Genomic DNA, 19,075 nt, shown 5'->3' on the forward strand with positions numbered 1-19,075 from the left:
ATTTTCTGTAGGGTAAAATGGAGTCTGTCCTATATTCGGCACTCATGGTCCTGGGTGCCTATATGTCAATTGAGGACTCTGTCACCCACAGTGGACACCAACTATTGTTATGCTTTATTTTGCTTGTTTACCTGAATATCAACTCCAAGTCAGGACAAAGAATAGAGTCCTGAAATCTATCCTTTGTCTCACAATGAATCTGTCTTTGTTTTTATTTTATTTCATTCTTATATGCCTTCTATTTGGATTATATTCACAAATGTCCACTCTTGAACTTGGACCTGGGTTTGGTCCTTGGGATCCATCTCATCCAGGACCATCTTAAAAGTCTGTTCTGTGTTTTGACCATTCTTAAAGTACTGAATGATTTCTGTACAATGGGTTCTCTGTTTTTAGGACCAGATTTTAGGACACAAGAACATGGTCATTTAAAATGGAAGAAAATAATGACTATGTATTAAAGCATAAAAATTTTGAACTTGATCTTTTTTTTTTTAGTGCCTACTGTGGATGTATTTCAAATTTCCACAAAAGAAAGATTTGGATTGGGACATCAATTAAAAAAGTAAGTTTAAAGAAGAAAAATAACTTTTATTGTAAAGGATTTTGTTAGTGCTCATTTTCCTACTTGAAATCAGTGAAAGTTTTTTAAGTAAGGAAGATTCTGTCAAAAAGTCATAATTAATCAGAACCTTAGGAACAGATTTGCATACCCTTTCATCTACCACTAAGTGCCTTAGTGAAAAGCAAGCTCTTACCAGTTTCATTCCAGTTTATCCAGTTTTTTTTTTTTTTCCCCCCTCCAAGGGCTTGTTACATTTATTCCACATTTTCTGGTTGATTGAGAAAGTACAGATGTTAATACTTTTTTTGCAACTGTGATTTGATTGACTTAATCAGGATGTCTTCTCAATTAATAAAGGAATAAGAGCATAAGATCTTATCAATTACTTTTTAAATGGTGATGTTACTTGATGCATTAATTCAATGAGTATACCCTTTTAGCAGTTTGGGGAATTCCTGATATGAAAGCTTCTTAAAATAATGTATAATGAAAACTAATCTATAATATACAATCTTAACAAATTGTCTAGGCAGTGTTGTCAAACATTCCACTTGGATTATAAAATTCCCTCTTTGAATCAGATTAAAATGTAATTAGAAAATGTTAAAATAAATAAAAATATTATCAACAAAGATAATGGTAATTTGTGATTTGCTAAGTAAATATGCAGCTTTCAGAGATCTGTTTCTATTTCAATTTGATACCATCCACTTAGGGAATTCAGTAAGAAGGCACAAAGGTTCAATTCTGAACCTCCCTCACTGGACCACATTGTCTTTCAGTTTAATTTAATGAATCATTATTAATGTTGTAAGTAATTCACTTATTAATGGAAAATCCAACTTTAGACATCTGTAAAACAGAAACATTGGAAATGAGGAAGCAAAACCTTTTGAGTTGAAGAAATTACTATTAAAGTAATTCCCTTTTTTGTGGGAAATTATAAATCAGAGCATATAAACTCTTGTATCTTCACATCTAACAAGTTTTATTTCAAACTTCAATGATTTAGAAGTGGTAGAAGTAGGCAGACTTATAAAGGTCAGGTGCTTTTGACAGCTTATTTTTAATTTTTTCAAGCTTTTTATTTTCAAAATAAATACATAGTTTATTTCCACCATTCACCTTTGTAAAATTTTGTGTTCCAAATTTTTTTCTGCTTCCCTTTCCCCATCTTCTTCCTTAGATGGTAAATAATCCAATATATATATTACATATGTACAATTCTTCTATACATATTTTTCACAATTATCATGCTGCCCAAGAAAAATAAGATTTTTGACAATTTTTGATAGTGAAGAAAGGAATTAAAATTTTATGAAAACAAATTGTATAGTAGATGTTCACTATTTAGTGTAAATAACATTAACCCTATAAATCTTCAAATACAAAGGATATTGTTTCACATCTGACATGGTATGAGTAGAAATGAGTAATAATGATTAAGTCATCGCTGAAGTCACTGAAAACTTTTCCACATATACAGCTTACAAAAGCAAACAATAGTGTCCTGTTTTGCAAAGATTCTCATCTAAATGGTTAAACCATGTTTGTTTTTTTCATAGAGTGATAAACATCATTGATCTTTTGCCATTAGCACATAGACTGCTTTGCTGAAGCCAAAAAAGATTTGGTGGTATTCTCTCTGCATTATTTATGACAGAGACATTTTTATATATTTGCTGCTTCACATTCACATACTATTCCTGAGTATTCTGAATTCTTGTGGTGAAGTGGAAAGAATAATCACTGAACCCTTAAGTCCCAAATCGTGAGCTCTAATCCTGGTTTTGCCACTAATCATTGAGATCTTATAACAGTCACCTCGCCACTCTGTAGTGAATTTTCCTTACTTGTAAAATGAATATTGGATTATATCATTTCTAAGCCCCTTCCAAATTTTACATTATATGATTTTTCCATTCATTTTAATCTTCACATTATTCTATACGAGGAAACAGTAGTGTGTAAAAGATTGACATCCATGTGTTACATAGCACATTTGAATAGAGCAGCATAAAAGCTCAAGAATCCATTCTTGTTATCCACTATCTGAATGTTATGTCCTTTTCACGTGTCTACCATTTTAAAATGTGGAATTTAAAAAAAAAAGATTATTTAATAATTCTATGCTTTCTTTTTAGCATTGTCCCTCTGTATAGGATGAGTAGGTAGTCACATAGTGTGATTCAAAAGTTGTTGAAATGTTCTTTCTCTCAACATGTCTACTTCAGCACCTGCCAAGATGCCTGATTTTTTTTTTTCCATTTGTCAAACTTTTGGGTTAAAAAGGCTTTGCAGCCTTCTATTAAAATGCAAATGTTACCTAGGAGTAGGAAACATATTAAGCTGTTATCACTTCTTTACACTTTAGGTTATATTCATTTCTCATTTAACAGGTTTTGTAACTTGCCCCTTAACAAAAAAAAAAGCAACCTAAGATAGGCAGGTTTGGATAGGAAAATGAAGTTGAAAAAAGTTACAAAAATGAGTGGCAATCATTAAGACTCCAAGTGAAAGTAAGGAGCTTTTCATCCTTGAGATGAGGAAGGGTATAAATTCTGCCTGATGGATAGAAGGAAAATAAAGAAAAACTTTGCTTGCTTCAAAATTACTTAAGGCCAGCTCTTCACATGATATTGTTTTCACATCAAATCTTCTAAAATAATTTTCATGAAGGAGATTATAATAGAATTTGGCATTTACTCCCATCTCATTATGTTGAAATGGATTTGATTAATTTCTTAGGCAATAAAACAAAGAAATTAGTGACAAACTAAATTGTATTGTCTATAATTTTTTTAAAGTTAATTAAATTTATTAAAAATATTATGTCTTTCTGGTTGTACAACTACTGTTGATTCTCAAGGCTATTCTGATTCATTTTTTCATTTGATTCATTAGATACTTGCTGTCCTTATTCTTTTTCTTCTCCCTCTCTCTCTTCCTCCCTCCCTCACTTTTGGGTTAAAAAGCCTTTGCTGCCTTCTATTAAAATGCAAATGTTACCTAGGAGTGGGGAACATATTAAGCTGTTATCACTCTTTTACAATTTAGCTTATATTTCTCAGTTAACAGGTTTTCTTTCCTCCTTCTCTCCTTCCTTTCCTCTTTCCCTCCCTTCCACTCTCTCTTTTTCCCTCCCTCCTTCCTCACTTTTAGGTTAAAAAGCCTTTACAGTCTTCTATTAGAATGCAAATGTTACCTAAGAGTGGGGAACATATTAAGCTTTTATCACTTCTTTATATTTAGTTCATATTCATTTCTCTATTAACAGGTTTCCCGCCCTCCCTCCCTCTGTCCACCTCAGCATTTAGTCTAGTGCCAAGCATACAGTGGATCCTTAATAAATGCTTGTTCACTGACTGATGTAACTTTCATTTCCTAGAAGAAAATGAAATCTTCTCTTTATATATCTTCCATCTTGCAGAATCATGCAGACATATGTTACGCAGCAGTGGAAACAGAGCAAAGAAAAATCCAACTGCACACACAATAAGAAACTCTCAGAGAAGAAAGTGAAATCCCCTCTTCACATATTTTCTACCTTGCGCAGGTAACAGTCTACTTATCATTGTCTTGCTAAGTTACAAAGATGATAATACTCATTTTCCTCTTTGTAACGGCAATCTTTTTAAGTAGTTCATTTCTCTTGTAATATCTGTCATTAACTTTAGGCAATGAATCTCATTTTGTTTCCCTTTCAACTTCATCGCAATAATTTTAGTTACCTCTAACTTCTACAAATTTTTTTTAGAATTTAAATTTTTTTGTTTGTGGCAGGCCTGTTTGTAGTGGCTAGAAACTGGAAAATGAATGGATGTCCATCAATTGGAGAATGGTTGGGTAAATTGTGGTATATGAATATTTCTGTTCTGTAAGAAATGCCCAGCAGGATGAATACAGAGAGGCTTGGAGAGACTTACATGAACTGATGCTGAGTGAAATGAGCAGGACTAGGAGATCATTTTATACCTCAACAATGATGCTGTATGAGGGTGTATTCTGATGGAAGTGGATTTCTTCGACAAAGAGAAGATCTAACTCAGTTCCAATTGATCAAGGATGGACAGAAGCAGCTACACCTAAAGAAAGAACACTGGGAAATGAATGTAAACTGTTTGCATTCTTGTTTTTCTTCCCAGGTTATTTTTACCTTCTGAATTCAATTCTCCCTGTGCAACAAGAGAACTGTTCGGTTCTGTACACATATATTGTATCTAGGATATACTGTGGCATATTTAACATGTATAGGACTGCTTACCATCTGGGGGAAAGAGTAGAAGGAGGGAAGGGAAAAGTCGGAACAGAAGTGAGTGCAAGGGATAATGTTGTAAAAAAATTATCCAGGCATGGGTTCTGTCAATAAAAAGTTATAATTATAAAAAAAGAAGAAGTTAAACAAAAATAAAAAAAGAATTTAAATTTTTTTATATCTAACATAATCTCTTCTCAGAGTGTATACATGCAACATTAAAATGCTTAACTTTTTATTTGGACTGGATAAATATTATTTTTTATTTTTAAAGACAGTTTATTAGGGGGTAAAAATCTCTTTCTGGTTCCTGTGAACAATCACAGAACTCTTAACTTGGATGTTCTAGTTTATTAGAAAACATGTCACATGACAATGATGAAAATAATCATTCATCTTTTCCAATCGATTATTGAGTTCTTTTTTTTTCCTCAGATGAACACTGATGATGCAGACAGTATTTGAATGATTTTTATGTCAATCATGTCCTTGTAACAATTCTTCTTTATCTTTTTTGTTTTTGAAGGTCGCCGAGTTATCCTCCCCCAGGTTGTGGTAAAAACAAATCCAAACTGAAACCAGAGCAAGATGGCATCTCCAAGACTCACAAACTATTACGGAGGACTTGTTCCAGCACAGTCAAGGCTGAGGATGTGTGTGGGACCAAGTCCCACAGGACCTTTGGCCGCTCCCTGTCCAGTGACCCTCGGGCTGAGCAGGCTATGACTATTAAATCGCACAAGCTGCTGAGCCGTCCCTGTGCTGCAGCTGTCAAACAGGAAGAGTGCATCACTCTAAAGCCACACAAATTATTGACTCGATCTTGTTCTGGGGATCCTCGATGTGAGCACAACAGTACTTTGAAGCCCCACAAACTACTAAGCAGGTCTTACTCCAGTAACCTGAGAATGGAGGAACTAGATGGGCTGAAGAATCATAAGTTACTCAGCAAGTCTCACCCCAGTGCCCCCAAGTCATCCAAAACGGAGCTTTTCAAGGAACCTATTGCAGAGGGCAGGAGACTCTCTCTTACCTCAGGGCTTATTGGTATCTTAACACCATCTACATCTTCATCGCCCCAGACTGCTGTATGTAAATCTTTTTTTTTTTTTTTTTTTTTTTTTTTTTAAGATCGCTAAATAAAACAGTAGCCAAGGATTCACGATAAGTAGAATAGGCAGAGTGATGGAAGAGCTAGTCTGAGTCAGAAAAATTTAGGTTCAAAGTCTGTCCTCTCACATTGACTGATAAACTTGGATTAAGTTATATATTGTTATTTATTAAGTTCTCACTTTCCCCAGGTAACTTCCACAAACAGTAAGTTGAAGAATATTACATCTTGGCATTGGTAGAGCATGTTGAGCTCCTAGAGCTCCCTATGCTGATGAAATCATATTCTGATATCCCTTCCCCTTATTTACCTTCAACAAAAAGATAAAAGATTTTATAGGCAATAGAATTTAAGGTGAGATATTGGAGGTGCCCAAAACATTGCTACATGTATGACCCAGGTTTTGGATTGGGTTTCCAAAAGCAAAGGGTATTTATTCATTTGAGATTTATAAATAATGAATCTGTTGTGGAAATGTGTAAAAAGGTATTTTGTTAATACTCATCATGCAATGTGTCTAAGGAAACTTGGTAAAAGAAAAGCCTTACCCTCTTAAAATTCATATTATTTTGATGTTATAACAAAATTTTTTTAACATAGCCTTCTTCTGATTTGTTTTATGATTACATTTTAGAAATAGAATCCTTTTTGGTAAGTTTAATAGTAAAAGGCTGTATCTGGGCAGTTTTATATATCTATATCTCTATATATACATGCATGCATGCATATATACACATATAGATAGATAGGTAGATAGATCGATAGGCAGTATTTAAATTCTCACTGTAAAACTATGCTCTAGGTTCATGTTATGAGATAGTTAACTGATAATAAGGCTATTTTGCTGCTTTAGGAGATTTAATCTTTTTGGATGAAAATCAAAAATACTAGCTTCAGATCAAATTTGTTTATTCTAAAATGGGTTATCAGAGCAAATTTCTAATATTCATTGTTTATAAAAAGGTAGTTAGTTATATTTATAAAAAGCCAGCTAGATGGTACAGTAGATAGAATACCAGGCTTTAAATCTGGATAACTAGTCTTCCTGAGTTCAAGTGTAGCCTCAGATACCCAGTTGCTGTGTGATTAGTCACTAGTCACTGTGTGACTAATGATGTTTAACTTGCCTAGTTGAAAGAGTTAAAAGTTAACTCTTTTAACAACCTCAGTTTATTCATTTGTAAAATAAGCTGGAGACAAAATGGCAAACCACCCCAATATCTTTGCCAAGAAGACTCCAGATAGGGCTATGAAGAATTGTATATGTATGAAAAAATAAAGTGATATAAAGCCCATTTCTATTACTGTCATAGACAAAATAGTGTCCAGTGAAATGAATGAAAATGTTTTACTCTTGTTGGGTCAATTAAGTTTGCTTTATAAACATTAGTTGTTGATGTGTTAAGATCTCTTTTAGGACTGGCAATCTCACTTTCAGATGCTGTGAATCTCTTTTATAAGTAATATTAAAGCAGGATGTGTACCTAATTAGTAAGAGTATTTGTTTTCAGCTACTTGTTTTTCAGTAGATTTATAAATGCAATGCATACATATTTCCAACTTCAAAAAACAGGATTTAATTGTTGTTTATTTATGAAAACTTCCTTCTGTGCATTGTACAGTTTATGCCAATGTTCTTAAAGGATGCATCTTATTAAAATAAATTTGAGATCAGATGGGCAAAGTTATTTTGAAAATAGTCGACAATAATCCTTTTTCATATATAAGTAAGATATTTTCAAAGACACAGAAGGGAAGGGATGGTGGGGAAAGTCAATGTTCAAAGTGCAGCAATGACATTTTCAGCATCTACAAAATCCGTTTTTTATAAAGAGATTCATATATTTCAATGAGTAGCTTAAAAAATAGTGTAGAGCAAAATGCCTCGTTACAGTCATTTTGCCAGAGTGAGAAGTTGAATTGGGATCCTGTAATAAAGAAGATAAATTATCATGATAGCCTTTCTACTGGAACATATTTAGAAATTCAGAAAATTGCCCTTTTTATTTAGAAAATAAGAGCAGTGATAGTAGAGGGATAAGGAGGAATTAAGAAGTAGAAGAATGAATGAAGAAGGAAAAAAAAACTCAAGCTTTGGGGTTTAAAATTCTAATTTAGAAGAGCCTAAAAAAATCTTCAGGTTCATAGTTTTCAAGAAATTTTGTTTTTTGTTCATTGATATTGTTTACTTCAAATGTGCTGTTTCTCTTTTCTCTTTATAGCCAAATTATAATGCAAAATGTATTCCAGTACGAGACCGAGGTTTTCTAATACAGGTATGATAGAATAAGCCATGTATTATTGATATAGTCTAGCTCTGTGTCTGCCCATTAATCATTTGTAAATATAACTTATTACTTTCATTTCCATTATCCCTAGACAATTGAGTTTGCAGAGCAGCGGATACCTGTACTAAATGAATACTGTGTAGTATGCGATGAACCCCATGTGTTCCAAAACGGCCCCATGTTACGGGTAAGTTTTCATTTCTAGAAATTTAGTCCTAATTGAATAAACAGATTTTTAAAAAAAAAAAAGGTTAAAAATAGAAGATTATTTCTTTTATTATGTAAACAGCATATATGCCCAATTACATATTGTTCGTACTAAAGAGAATAATGACCTAAAAAATTAACTATCAGTAACAACAATCAGTGCATAGATTAGATACTAATTAAGGCATTCATTTTGGATTTAAATATATTTTTTTACAAACACTTAAGCTTAATAAAGATGGTTGTATAGATTGAGAATACAAATAAATTGAGGGTTTTGATAAATTGGCATTTTGGTTAATCAGCAATGCTAAATATTTTCATACTTGAAAATGACATGATGGGAATTTGGGGAATAATTTTGTTGTGTTTAGCTTCTATCATGTACTGATGTGTATGTGTAATAGATAGCAATATAGTATGTCAATAAGCACTATTCATAAAATCATATAACACTAAGCATTTAATCTGTGCCATTTACCATGTTATTATCTAGGGATGCAGAAAGACAGCCCCTGTCCCCAACGAGCTCATAATATAATGGGTTGGGAGTGGGGAGGCAACAAAAATATACATACATAGTTAAATGCAGTATAAATAGGAAATGATTAACAGAGAGAAAACACTAGAATTTAGAGCTTGGGAAAAGCTTCTTGTGTAAGGCATGATTTTCTTGGCACTTAAACAAAGCCAAAGAAGATAGGAAGCAGAAATTAGGAGAGAGAATAATCCTGGCAAGGTTTGTGACAGCCAGAGAAAATTTCTGGATCCAAAATATTTCTTCATGGAGCAACAAAGATACCAATGTCATTGTATCAAAAAGTAATATGGGGAATAAGACATTACAAAAAAGACTGGAAAGATGATGGTAGGGTAAATCATAGAGAACTTTGAATGCCAAGGGATATTTTTATTTGATCATGAAGGTAATGGAGAGTCACTGGAGTTTATTCATTGGGGTTAGGGTAGGGTGTTTGTCATAGTTATATGTGTATTTTAGGGAAATCACTTTGGCTGCTGAATCAAAGATAAATGAGAGAAGGAAGAGACTTGAAGTAGGTAGTTCCATCCAGCAGATTACTTCAGTAGTCTAAGCATGTTGTGTTGAGGGAATCACATCAAATTTGTGGCTACATGAGACAATAGATTGGAGTAGTATTCAAGAGAGGTATTGGCAATAGATTAAATATGTAAAATGACAAACTGAAGATGGCATCTAGGTTGTGAATCTGAGGAACTAGGAAACTGATGGTACCCTTGACAGTACAAAAATTAGGAGTGGGATAGGATTCAGAGGGAAAGGTCATGAGTTTAGTTGTGGACTGTTGAACTTAAGATGTCTACTGGACATCCAGTTTTAGGTGTCTGAATGGGAATTGGAAAATGTAAGAGTGGAGGTCAAATAGAATGGATAAAGCAGGTAGGTAAATTTGAGAATTATCAGCATAGGTTTGATCATTAAATCCATGGGGTAATATGAACTGAAATTACAACCTTGTAGGACACATAAAGTTAATTGCTGTGACTTATGTATAGATCCGGCAAAGGAGACTGAGAAGAAGTAGAGGTAAGAGGAAAATGATATCCTCAAAACCTGGAGAGAAGAAAGTATCAGGCAGAAGAAGGTGATTATCACTGTCAAAGATTTCAGAGAAGTCAGGTAGTTGCATATAGAAATTAGGAGATTATTGCTAATTTTAACCAGTTTCAGAGATTGAAGCTAGGTTTAGATTAAGAAAGTAGTGATATTAGAGAAAGTACAATTCCCTATATAGATAGTTTTCTCAAGGAGTTTTGACATAAAAGGCAGAAGAGATATGGATGCTAGTTAGAATTAAGTGAGGGTTTTTGAAGATGGAGGACACATGGGATATTAAAGCCAGTAGGCACGGTCCTTCTTCAAAGAGGGTAAGATCAAAGATAAATGAGATCATAGGAACGATAGAAGGGACAAATTATTAGAGGAGGTGAAGTTAAATTGGTTCTTTATGCATGTTGATGAGTTTGCCTTGATAAGCAATAGGGCTACCTGTTCATGTGAGATATGGGTGAAGAAGGAAATAGGGGCAACAGGTAAGTGATATGAAATGAGCAAGAGATATGAAGGTCGCAGAATAAAACTACTTTTTTTCTGTAAAATCTGAATCAAAGTTCTTAGGTGAGAGGGTGGGTAGAAGGGAAGTTGGACTCATGATAGATTTAAGAAGAGATGAAAAAGTTTGGAAGAGTTGATGTAGAAAGTGGAATTAATGAATTGATTAGGATAGGGTAAGATTCCCAACTAGTTATGTGGTATTGGTTGTATAACATATATTTTAATAAACTCAATTTAAATCATTGTTTGATTCCCCACCACCACTTTCATTCAAGTGCATGTGTAAGAATGAAGGAGATGAATTGTGGGATTCTACCATGGCAGGACAGAGTCAGCCATATGATAAATCAAGTGAAGAGGACAGTACAGGATTTAATTGGTTTGGCAATGGATCAGAATGGAGAAAAGAAGAGTTTTTACTTTAAGAATGAAGGTCTGGGAATAGAATAAGGTATGAAGGGAATTCAAAATACGAATGAAGATTAGGTTTGGTAAGGAAAGGCAGATGGAGAGTTGAAACCCAATTAATAGATTATGATCATTTTAAAAAGCTTTCAGAAATTTTGAATTGGATGTTAGCAACATTAAGGAACATGGCCATTTTTGCATCTCTAAAAGAGAATGGAGCAGGAGATCATGGGAAGTAAATAGGTTGAGCAACTGAATGATTAATATTTGAGGGAAAATCATTATGTATGTTCAACTCCCCCTAGCATGAGGATAGAAGTTGGAGAAAAGAAAAAAAAAATATATGGGCCAGGTACTGAATTCTTTGAGAAAAGAAGGGGATAATCTGGAATTCTATTGCTGACAACTACCAGGATATTATTTGTTTTTTTAAATCATGGACTGAATAGACCTCAAAGGAAGAGAGATTTCCAGGTAGTAGAGATAGAAGGAGAAGCTGGAAATAGCTATGGAAAGCAAGAAGTATTTTAAGAAATTTTGTGCATGTGGAACTTCTCTCCTCTTTTTTGATCTCATTGGGATATAGACCCAGTAATGACACTGCTTAATCAAAGGTTATACACAGTTTTATAGCCTTTCAGTAGAATTCCAAATTGCTCTCCAGAATGCCTGGATCAGTTCATAAGTCCACCAACAATGCGTTAATGCCTCAATTTTCCCATATCTCCTCCAACATTTATCATTAGTTGTTGTTTGGGCAGTTTCTAAATAACCCTTGCTCAAAGTGTTGGACTTTGAGAAGTCCAAAGAGGAAGTCTTGCTTGATCACCTTAGTCATCTGATATATTTTTATTTGACTTTTTTTCTTATGAATTAATGTCAAGACTGTCATATGCTTGCATGTAAATTAAATTCTTTGGATGACTTCATGCTAGGATAATGATTGCAATTCTTTCAGTTACTGAGCAGTTGTTATTGAAAAATTTTAATAAATTTCAATAATTTCCTGTATTACAAGATAGTGGTTTATATAGAATTTTAACAAATATTATTTTAACATAAATATAACCTTCTAAATGTTGTTTTTCAGAAGTTGTAGCATTTTTATTTCTAAAGTTATTGAAGCTTAAAACTATCCCTTGGATGTTTGACACAACTTGCAGATATCTCTGTCTAGATCTTATGACCTATTATGGTAAATACATGCAGATATACACATATATACATTTTTCTTTAGGTATCTATGTATCTATACATATATGCATATATGTATACATTTTTATTTATCGGTGCATCTGCTTTTATCTATCATCTCTTTTTTTTCCCCCTGAAGGGTAAATTGTTTTTTGTTCTGGACAATGGTGCCCCAGCCCTTTTACTAATTTTTGGTACTTTTATATGTTGATCAGGAGTTATTTATTGGATTGTTTGGAAATGGGAATTGGTGGGGGCTAGTTTGATTTCCAGTGTTTCACAAAACTGACTTTAGATCTAGTCTGAGTAATTCGTCTAGTGAAGCAACGAACAATTCTAAGGAAATGGAACTGATCTCCCTTAAAGAAGTGATATTCTAGGACCACAATAAGTGAGATATAGGTGTTTTATCTGTTTGGCACCATTCAGTTGCTGCTTTTTAATTTGCACTCTAAGATGACAAGATTGATAAATTAGTTTGAGCCTTCTTTAAAAAAAAAAACCTAGAAAATGTTGTGCTGGTAGTGTAATCTTTTGAAGTTTATTACTTGACAAGCAAATGAAATTTCATCTCCTAGTTGGAGATTAAAATCTCTGATGTGAAATAAATCTTTTGCTTCACAAAGGCTCTACACTCTATCGGTATCTGAGGGGGTTCTATTTTTCTTTTACTTTATGTATTCTCATTCTGTCTCTTCTATGATGTTACTGCTGATTTTTTGAACGTTTTAGTTAACCAGGTGCCTGTGACTCTAGAAGAGGGGAAAGATTTAGAGTTAGTCTGGATGTCAAAGCAAACAGGAATTTATTGACAATATCTGCCCAGGCATAAAGCAGGGCCTTTCTCTTCCATCTTCCTTCAGTGCCTGTGTACACACACACACACCCCCCCACACACACAATATTCTAGCTTGAACCTATGGAATATATAAAACCAAGCTTTTCTCCATTCTCAATCTGTTTGAAAACTAAGAGTGAGACTCGGAGCTTTTCTGAAAATCAATCAGAGGTAGCAGTTGGCAAAAAAAAAAAAAAAAAAAAAAGTTTTCTTCCAGGTGCTATTTGTTCTCTTTTCCCAGAAATAGACCTATTTCTGGAGCCAACTTCTGTTCACTTTTCATTTCTTTTTTTCCCCTATTTCTGTAACCCACAGGTTCTAATATTTAACTTAGAGCACTAGTCAAGCAAATCATTTTCCTAGAATGTGGAAAATAGATCTTTGTTCATCTCCAGAATAAGCATAGGCGTTTCCATGATGAGTTCATTGTTGCAAAATTACTTTTAAAGTTTCACACATATTTGAATCTATGTTTTGACTGACCTATAACCAGGCCTACTATTCATATGTTTCAGAATTTTTTTTTCATTTGGGGGCAGTATTTTTTGATTGATGTTCAGGGAGGACCAACAAAGGAGCATAATGTCCTTTAAAAGTGTTTCTTTTTCTGTAGGGTGAGTCTAAAACAGAATAAATCATACAATGCTCTGGTGCCAGTAAAATGTGTTGAGAGCTTTTGCTCATATATAAAGTTTCAAATAAGCCAATAGAAGGTGATTGGTTGCCAAATACGTTCATATTGAGAGTTTTTGCTCATGTAATGATGATTATAAAAAGTTTTAAATAAGTCAGTATGAAGCAATTGGTTGCCAAATATGTTCATTTTTTATAAAAGTGATGCATGCGGGTCACCAGAGAAATATGTGGTAAGGAGCAGAAATGGAAGAATAATAGATAACAGAACAAGATTATTAATCTATAAATTTTTATTTTTCTTCAAGGTGAAATCCAATATATTGGATAGACTCCAATTCCATATTCTTGTTTGAACATGGGCAGGAGTCACTTGAGATTGGAAAACCCAGAAAGTTATGATCTGAGGTTTTTTTTTTTTTTTTTTTTTTTTTAGTCAGTACCCACATTATTAAGAACCCGAATCTATTATGTTAATGGAATATTATTTTATGACATTATTCCTTATGTGTACTACAACCCATACTGATCACATAACACTGTTTACTCCAAAAATTGAGTTATTTCAGAATCCTGCCTCAGATATTTAATAGCCATTTGAGCCTGGGAAAGTCTACCTGTTCTGACTTTCATTGTCTTCAATCTGTAATGTGATAGAGTTGAATTAAATACCCTCACTTTAAGGTATCTCTTAGCTGTAGAGTTGTGATCCATATTTTCTTTATGTTCTAGAACATTAAGGATGATAAAAGTTTCACTTTTCCAGTACTATGATTTGCAAAGGCAAAACCCAAGTTTTAGAATAAATGAAATTGTTCAGATTTTCTTGATATACACATATACATATTAACAGATGTATGTATGCCTGTGTAAATGTATGAATACCCCAAAATTTTTATTTAAATATGAATTTATCTCTCTATATACTCATATAATTTAAAAAATATATATAGAAATAAGGTTTCTAATTGTGCACTATATATTGAACTCTACTTCTAGTCCTTTAGTCAGGCCTAATTAAGTAAAATCAATAACAAATGTGAACTTTAGGTTATTTATGACAAAAGTTTATTTGATGGAGCTCTCATAATTCTTTTCTAACATCAAATTCATAAACCTATAGAATTGTTTTAAGATTTTTTGTGATAGTCTTTTACTTTCAATACATATTTCCTTATCATCTAATACTAATTAGTTTTCTTCTTGATAAATAAGACACTCTAAGTCAGTTCAAATAATTTTCTTGAGATTTAATTTATTTTGCTTATTTAGGTATGCTTCACAGTAATTCTCTGTCTCTGTCCCCACTAAAGTCACAATTTCTTTTTTTTTTTAAACAGTATTTTGTTTTCACAAATACATGGAAAGATAGTTTTCAAAATTCACCTTGATCACTTTTTCCTAATCTTTAATTTCCTTTGTTTATTTGCAAATACTTCTCCAAAAGAGTGATTACGTGGCAAAACATGTATAATAAGGAAGGGAAAAGGAACATACACAATTTTTTTGTCCGGACTAAATTTCCTGAGGATATTAGGTACATCTGGCTGGAGATGGACATAAGATTCTGTTGTCTTCTGTCTGTGGAAGCTAATATGACAGATCTTAGATATGGATGCACTGGCTAGACCAGTTATTCACCTTGCCCTTTTTATATAGGTACCATCTATGATGTATCTTAGATATGATCTCACCTTTCTGATGCTTCCAAAGCCAGTGAGGAAAAAGTGCAATTTGTTACTTCTTTAGATTGATTCTTGGGAAGCTACCATAGTTGAAAAAGACAGATGAGACAATATGTAATTGGAACATTCTCTCTACTCAAGATGACTGACAAGGGACCTTTATCATGACGCCAAGTACAATTATTGAAAATTTATATGAAATTGTTAGAAAAATAGTGTTAAAGCTTCTTGGTTTTTTAAGAGGTAAAATGAAAAAGAAATGAACAATTGATATACATTCCAGTAGGAGATGTAAAATTAAGAAAATTCAGATCTTCTTAAACAAAGGTGAAGCCTCTATAAATTGCTTTGTAAGAATTAAAGCATGATATCCGTATCAGCTAACTATCATTTTAAAAGATATAATAGTATTCTGCTATTATGTTTGTTCTGAACCATGGCATTTTATAGATGTGCTTTTATACTTTATAAATAACTTAGTATGAGGGGGAAATCTCTTTTATGGGCATATAAATACAATCTTTTAAAATGCTGGCTCTTATATGTTGAATTGGAATTCCAACTTTAATGCTTTTTTCATTACCTCACATGTGACAAAAATAGTTTGTCATTGGTAATCTCTCTTCTGTCTTTTGTTTTATCTATTTATTGATTGTGTCTATCAATGCTGTGTTAAGCTTCAGGATATTAAAATTATTATATCCAATGTATATGATTCCTGATAAGGAATTTTTAAAAAAAAATTAATGTCATGCTTGTAATGTCAAGTATATGTGTTAAGGTAGTTATCTACATATTAATTGAGTTCAGCAGTTCTGTAGAGGGCATATGAAATTTTGGGTAAAGTTGCATGTGATTTATGTTTTATTTAAAGAGATTATTTCAAATCATTAATTAAGAAAAAAGTATTTAATTTTCGTTGTCATTCTTCTGACATACTGCTCAAAGTTTAATTACTGTTTACCTAAAATTGCTTTTTTTTTTAATGTGATCAAGACAAGTTTATTGTATCTATGCTCTCCATTTTTAAGTCCTAAAATTGCAAAATTACTAAGAAAACATTAAAAACATAAAGCATATAAGCCAATCAGTGCATGAAGAGGCAATGTTTCATGTACTAGTAGAAACTAGGCATATTGTATAGAGACGGCTTCAGCCCTTTGCCGTCCTGATTAATGAGACACACCCAACACACTCGTCCTAATTCTTCTCAGTCTTTGCCAGTCTGCTGGCTGATATTTTAGGGGAGTTTAAAGGGGTTCAAAGCCAGGTCAAGATAACCTTGAATCCTGCAGCTAAGCATATGTTGCTAGGTAGGTGTCGTTGCCTGGAGAAGCACAGGTTATTGTCCATAAATTCATCTGTTTCCATTTTTTAAAAACAAGTAGTGAAAATTCCCACTCCATATAATCATTTAAATTGCTTTTTAAAGTCATGTTTCAATGTATTTCACCTTAATAAATATTTTAAGGCCCTCTATATTTCACATCCTCATCAGTTGTTGGAGACAAATTAAAAAACAAATAGTCTCTGTTCTTAAGAAGCTTATATTTTCCTAGGAAGAAGAGAGAAGTGAAGACAAATAAAAAAAATGATTTGACCATTGAAAAGTGAAATATATAGAATAAAAGCCAATGAATGTTTTTGTTCAGTTGTATAGTTCTGACCATTGATGGGATCACTATTGCATTCTGGTTAAAATAAGAAGAAGCATGATATAATAGATAGAGCCCAGAATTTGGAGACAAGATTGAAGGTTTGTCTTAGAGACAAAGGATTTTTAAAAAATTAAAAAAAAATTTTAATTTTTAAAATTTTTTTTTAAAAAAAGCATCTCTGGCTTTAAACTGTCTTATTTACAAAATTAAGAGTTTTGGGTTTCCTTACATCTCTAAATTTGTTACCCCATTCTAAGAAAACTGTTTTCCTTTTGTTTCAAAGGTTTTTGCCTACAGAAATACATTTAAGGAAAAAAAAAATACTGTTTTCTGATTAGTAAGCTACTTCATTATACATTTAATTTTTAATAATAGACAGGAGGATCTATCTATGTTCCCCTCCAAAAATTAACAAGATCCTGTGAATGCTTGTTTTGAACCTTATGGATTAATAGTTGGAAAACAAGGTCAAATACTTTAATAATATAGCACTAAGAAAAAGAATATTTTAGAAATGACAAGATAATATAATTGCTTTGTTACAAAGTTTTAAAATAAATTAATGAATGATTTGCAAAATTGCATAGAATAAGCATTGTATTAAATTTTGTGTAATAAAATGTATTATTTGCATATTTGGTTTGTCTGTAATGGCTATTTAAGTAACTGCCTTCTTTCAATAGCTTTTGTGGTTTCCCTCGAGATAATCAAAGTTCACTGAGGGAGAGGGCAAAGGGAAATCTATGAAATTAATTACAGTGTTTCAGTAAGGAACATTAGTCCCAAAGAACTTCTCATATTGTCCTCAAAGGGCTATCTAGTATTGACCATCTAAAATGAATATATTTAAGTTGAGAAATTTCTACTAGAGTGCCATCTTGTGTTGCAATTTTGAACTTCTGCCCATAATGAATTTCAGGCAATGAACAAATAACAGACTTGATATCTTGGCAAAAAAGACTAGAAATGCTTTATTTCAAATATACACAATTCAGGTCCTGACCAGTCAAATTAATTATTTTTATAGCTTTTTATTTTTAAAATATATGCAAAGACTGTTTTCAACATTCAACCTTTTGCAAAATCTTGTGTTCCAAATTTTTCTCCTTCCTTTCTCCCTACCCCCTCCTCTAGATATCCTTCCTCTAGATATATATCCAATATATGTTAAACAAGTATAATTCTTCTACATACATTTTCATGTTTATCATGATGAACAAGAAAAATCAGATCAAAAAAAAAAAAATAAGGAAAAAAAAGCAAGCAAACAACAACAAAAAAAGTGAAAATACTATGTTGTCATCCACACTCAGTTCCCACAGTCCTCTCTCTGGGTGCAGATAGTTCTCTCCATCACAAGTTTATTGGAATTGGCTGATTCATCATTAAAAAGAACCATGTGTGTTGGAATCTTTACAATCTTTACAAACGATAAGTGGGGTAGTATGAGAGAACTGGGGGCGGGGGGGGGCAGAAGGGTTGGAGGGAATTGCTTATAGTATAGCAAATAAGGGCAAAACTTGCTGAGCCCAGAGATAGCACCAAGCTAAACAGCATAAACTAGCTGAAAGTCCAGAGGTGAAGTTGATGGGTTTACCAAGTGTTACAAAGCTTCTCTGCATATCAACTGGAATTCATGTTTTCTACTTGTCTTTGCGAGTCTCACTGATGACACAGACATGGTTTAAGTCCCTGTAGTATTCATTGTAGTCCAGTGCATAAAAAATAAAAAAAATTGTCATAATTATCGAAGTTGTCAATATTTTTTAATGCCATCATCATAACAGATGTCAATCTTAGTGTTATGGTCCTTGTCATCTTGGCCATAACCATCACCAGCCTCTTTGGGATTGTCAGCATCACTATCACCATCAACATAATTAGCATTATATTCATTACTATCTTTATCATCCTTATCTTTGAACTTACACGATTGCCCCAGATATCAACAACATCCTCATAATGCTTATCATCATTGTCAACTTAATTATTTACAAATTAGAGAGAACAAGAAATGCAATGTGATTTATATTAGAGAATCTCATTTGTATTGAGTTGATAATTTCTTAAATAAGCATAGTATTCATGCTTCATAATTAGCCACACATTTAAAGGATAAAATCATGTTTAAAAATATT

The 19,075-nt window shown here is 32.8% G+C and overlaps 1 protein-coding gene across 1 annotated transcript in view; it reads left to right on the forward strand.

The window, feature by feature from the left end:
- PARP8 (poly(ADP-ribose) polymerase family member 8) overlaps positions 1-19,075 on the forward strand; it is a 217,234-nt gene that overhangs the window by 152,683 nt on the left and 45,476 nt on the right. Inside the window, exons 10-14 of the mRNA XM_051990612.1 lie at positions 499-565; positions 3,996-4,121; positions 5,347-5,908; positions 8,154-8,207; positions 8,311-8,406. Coding sequence (XP_051846572.1) covers positions 499-565; positions 3,996-4,121; positions 5,347-5,908; positions 8,154-8,207; positions 8,311-8,406 — 905 coding nt within the window. The remainder of the gene's footprint in view (positions 1-498; positions 566-3,995; positions 4,122-5,346; positions 5,909-8,153; positions 8,208-8,310; positions 8,407-19,075) is intronic.

The sequence above is a fragment of the Antechinus flavipes genome, chromosome 1, assembly GCF_016432865.1.
Source record: "Antechinus flavipes isolate AdamAnt ecotype Samford, QLD, Australia chromosome 1, AdamAnt_v2, whole genome shotgun sequence".
NCBI lineage: Eukaryota > Metazoa > Chordata > Mammalia > Dasyuromorphia > Dasyuridae > Antechinus > Antechinus flavipes.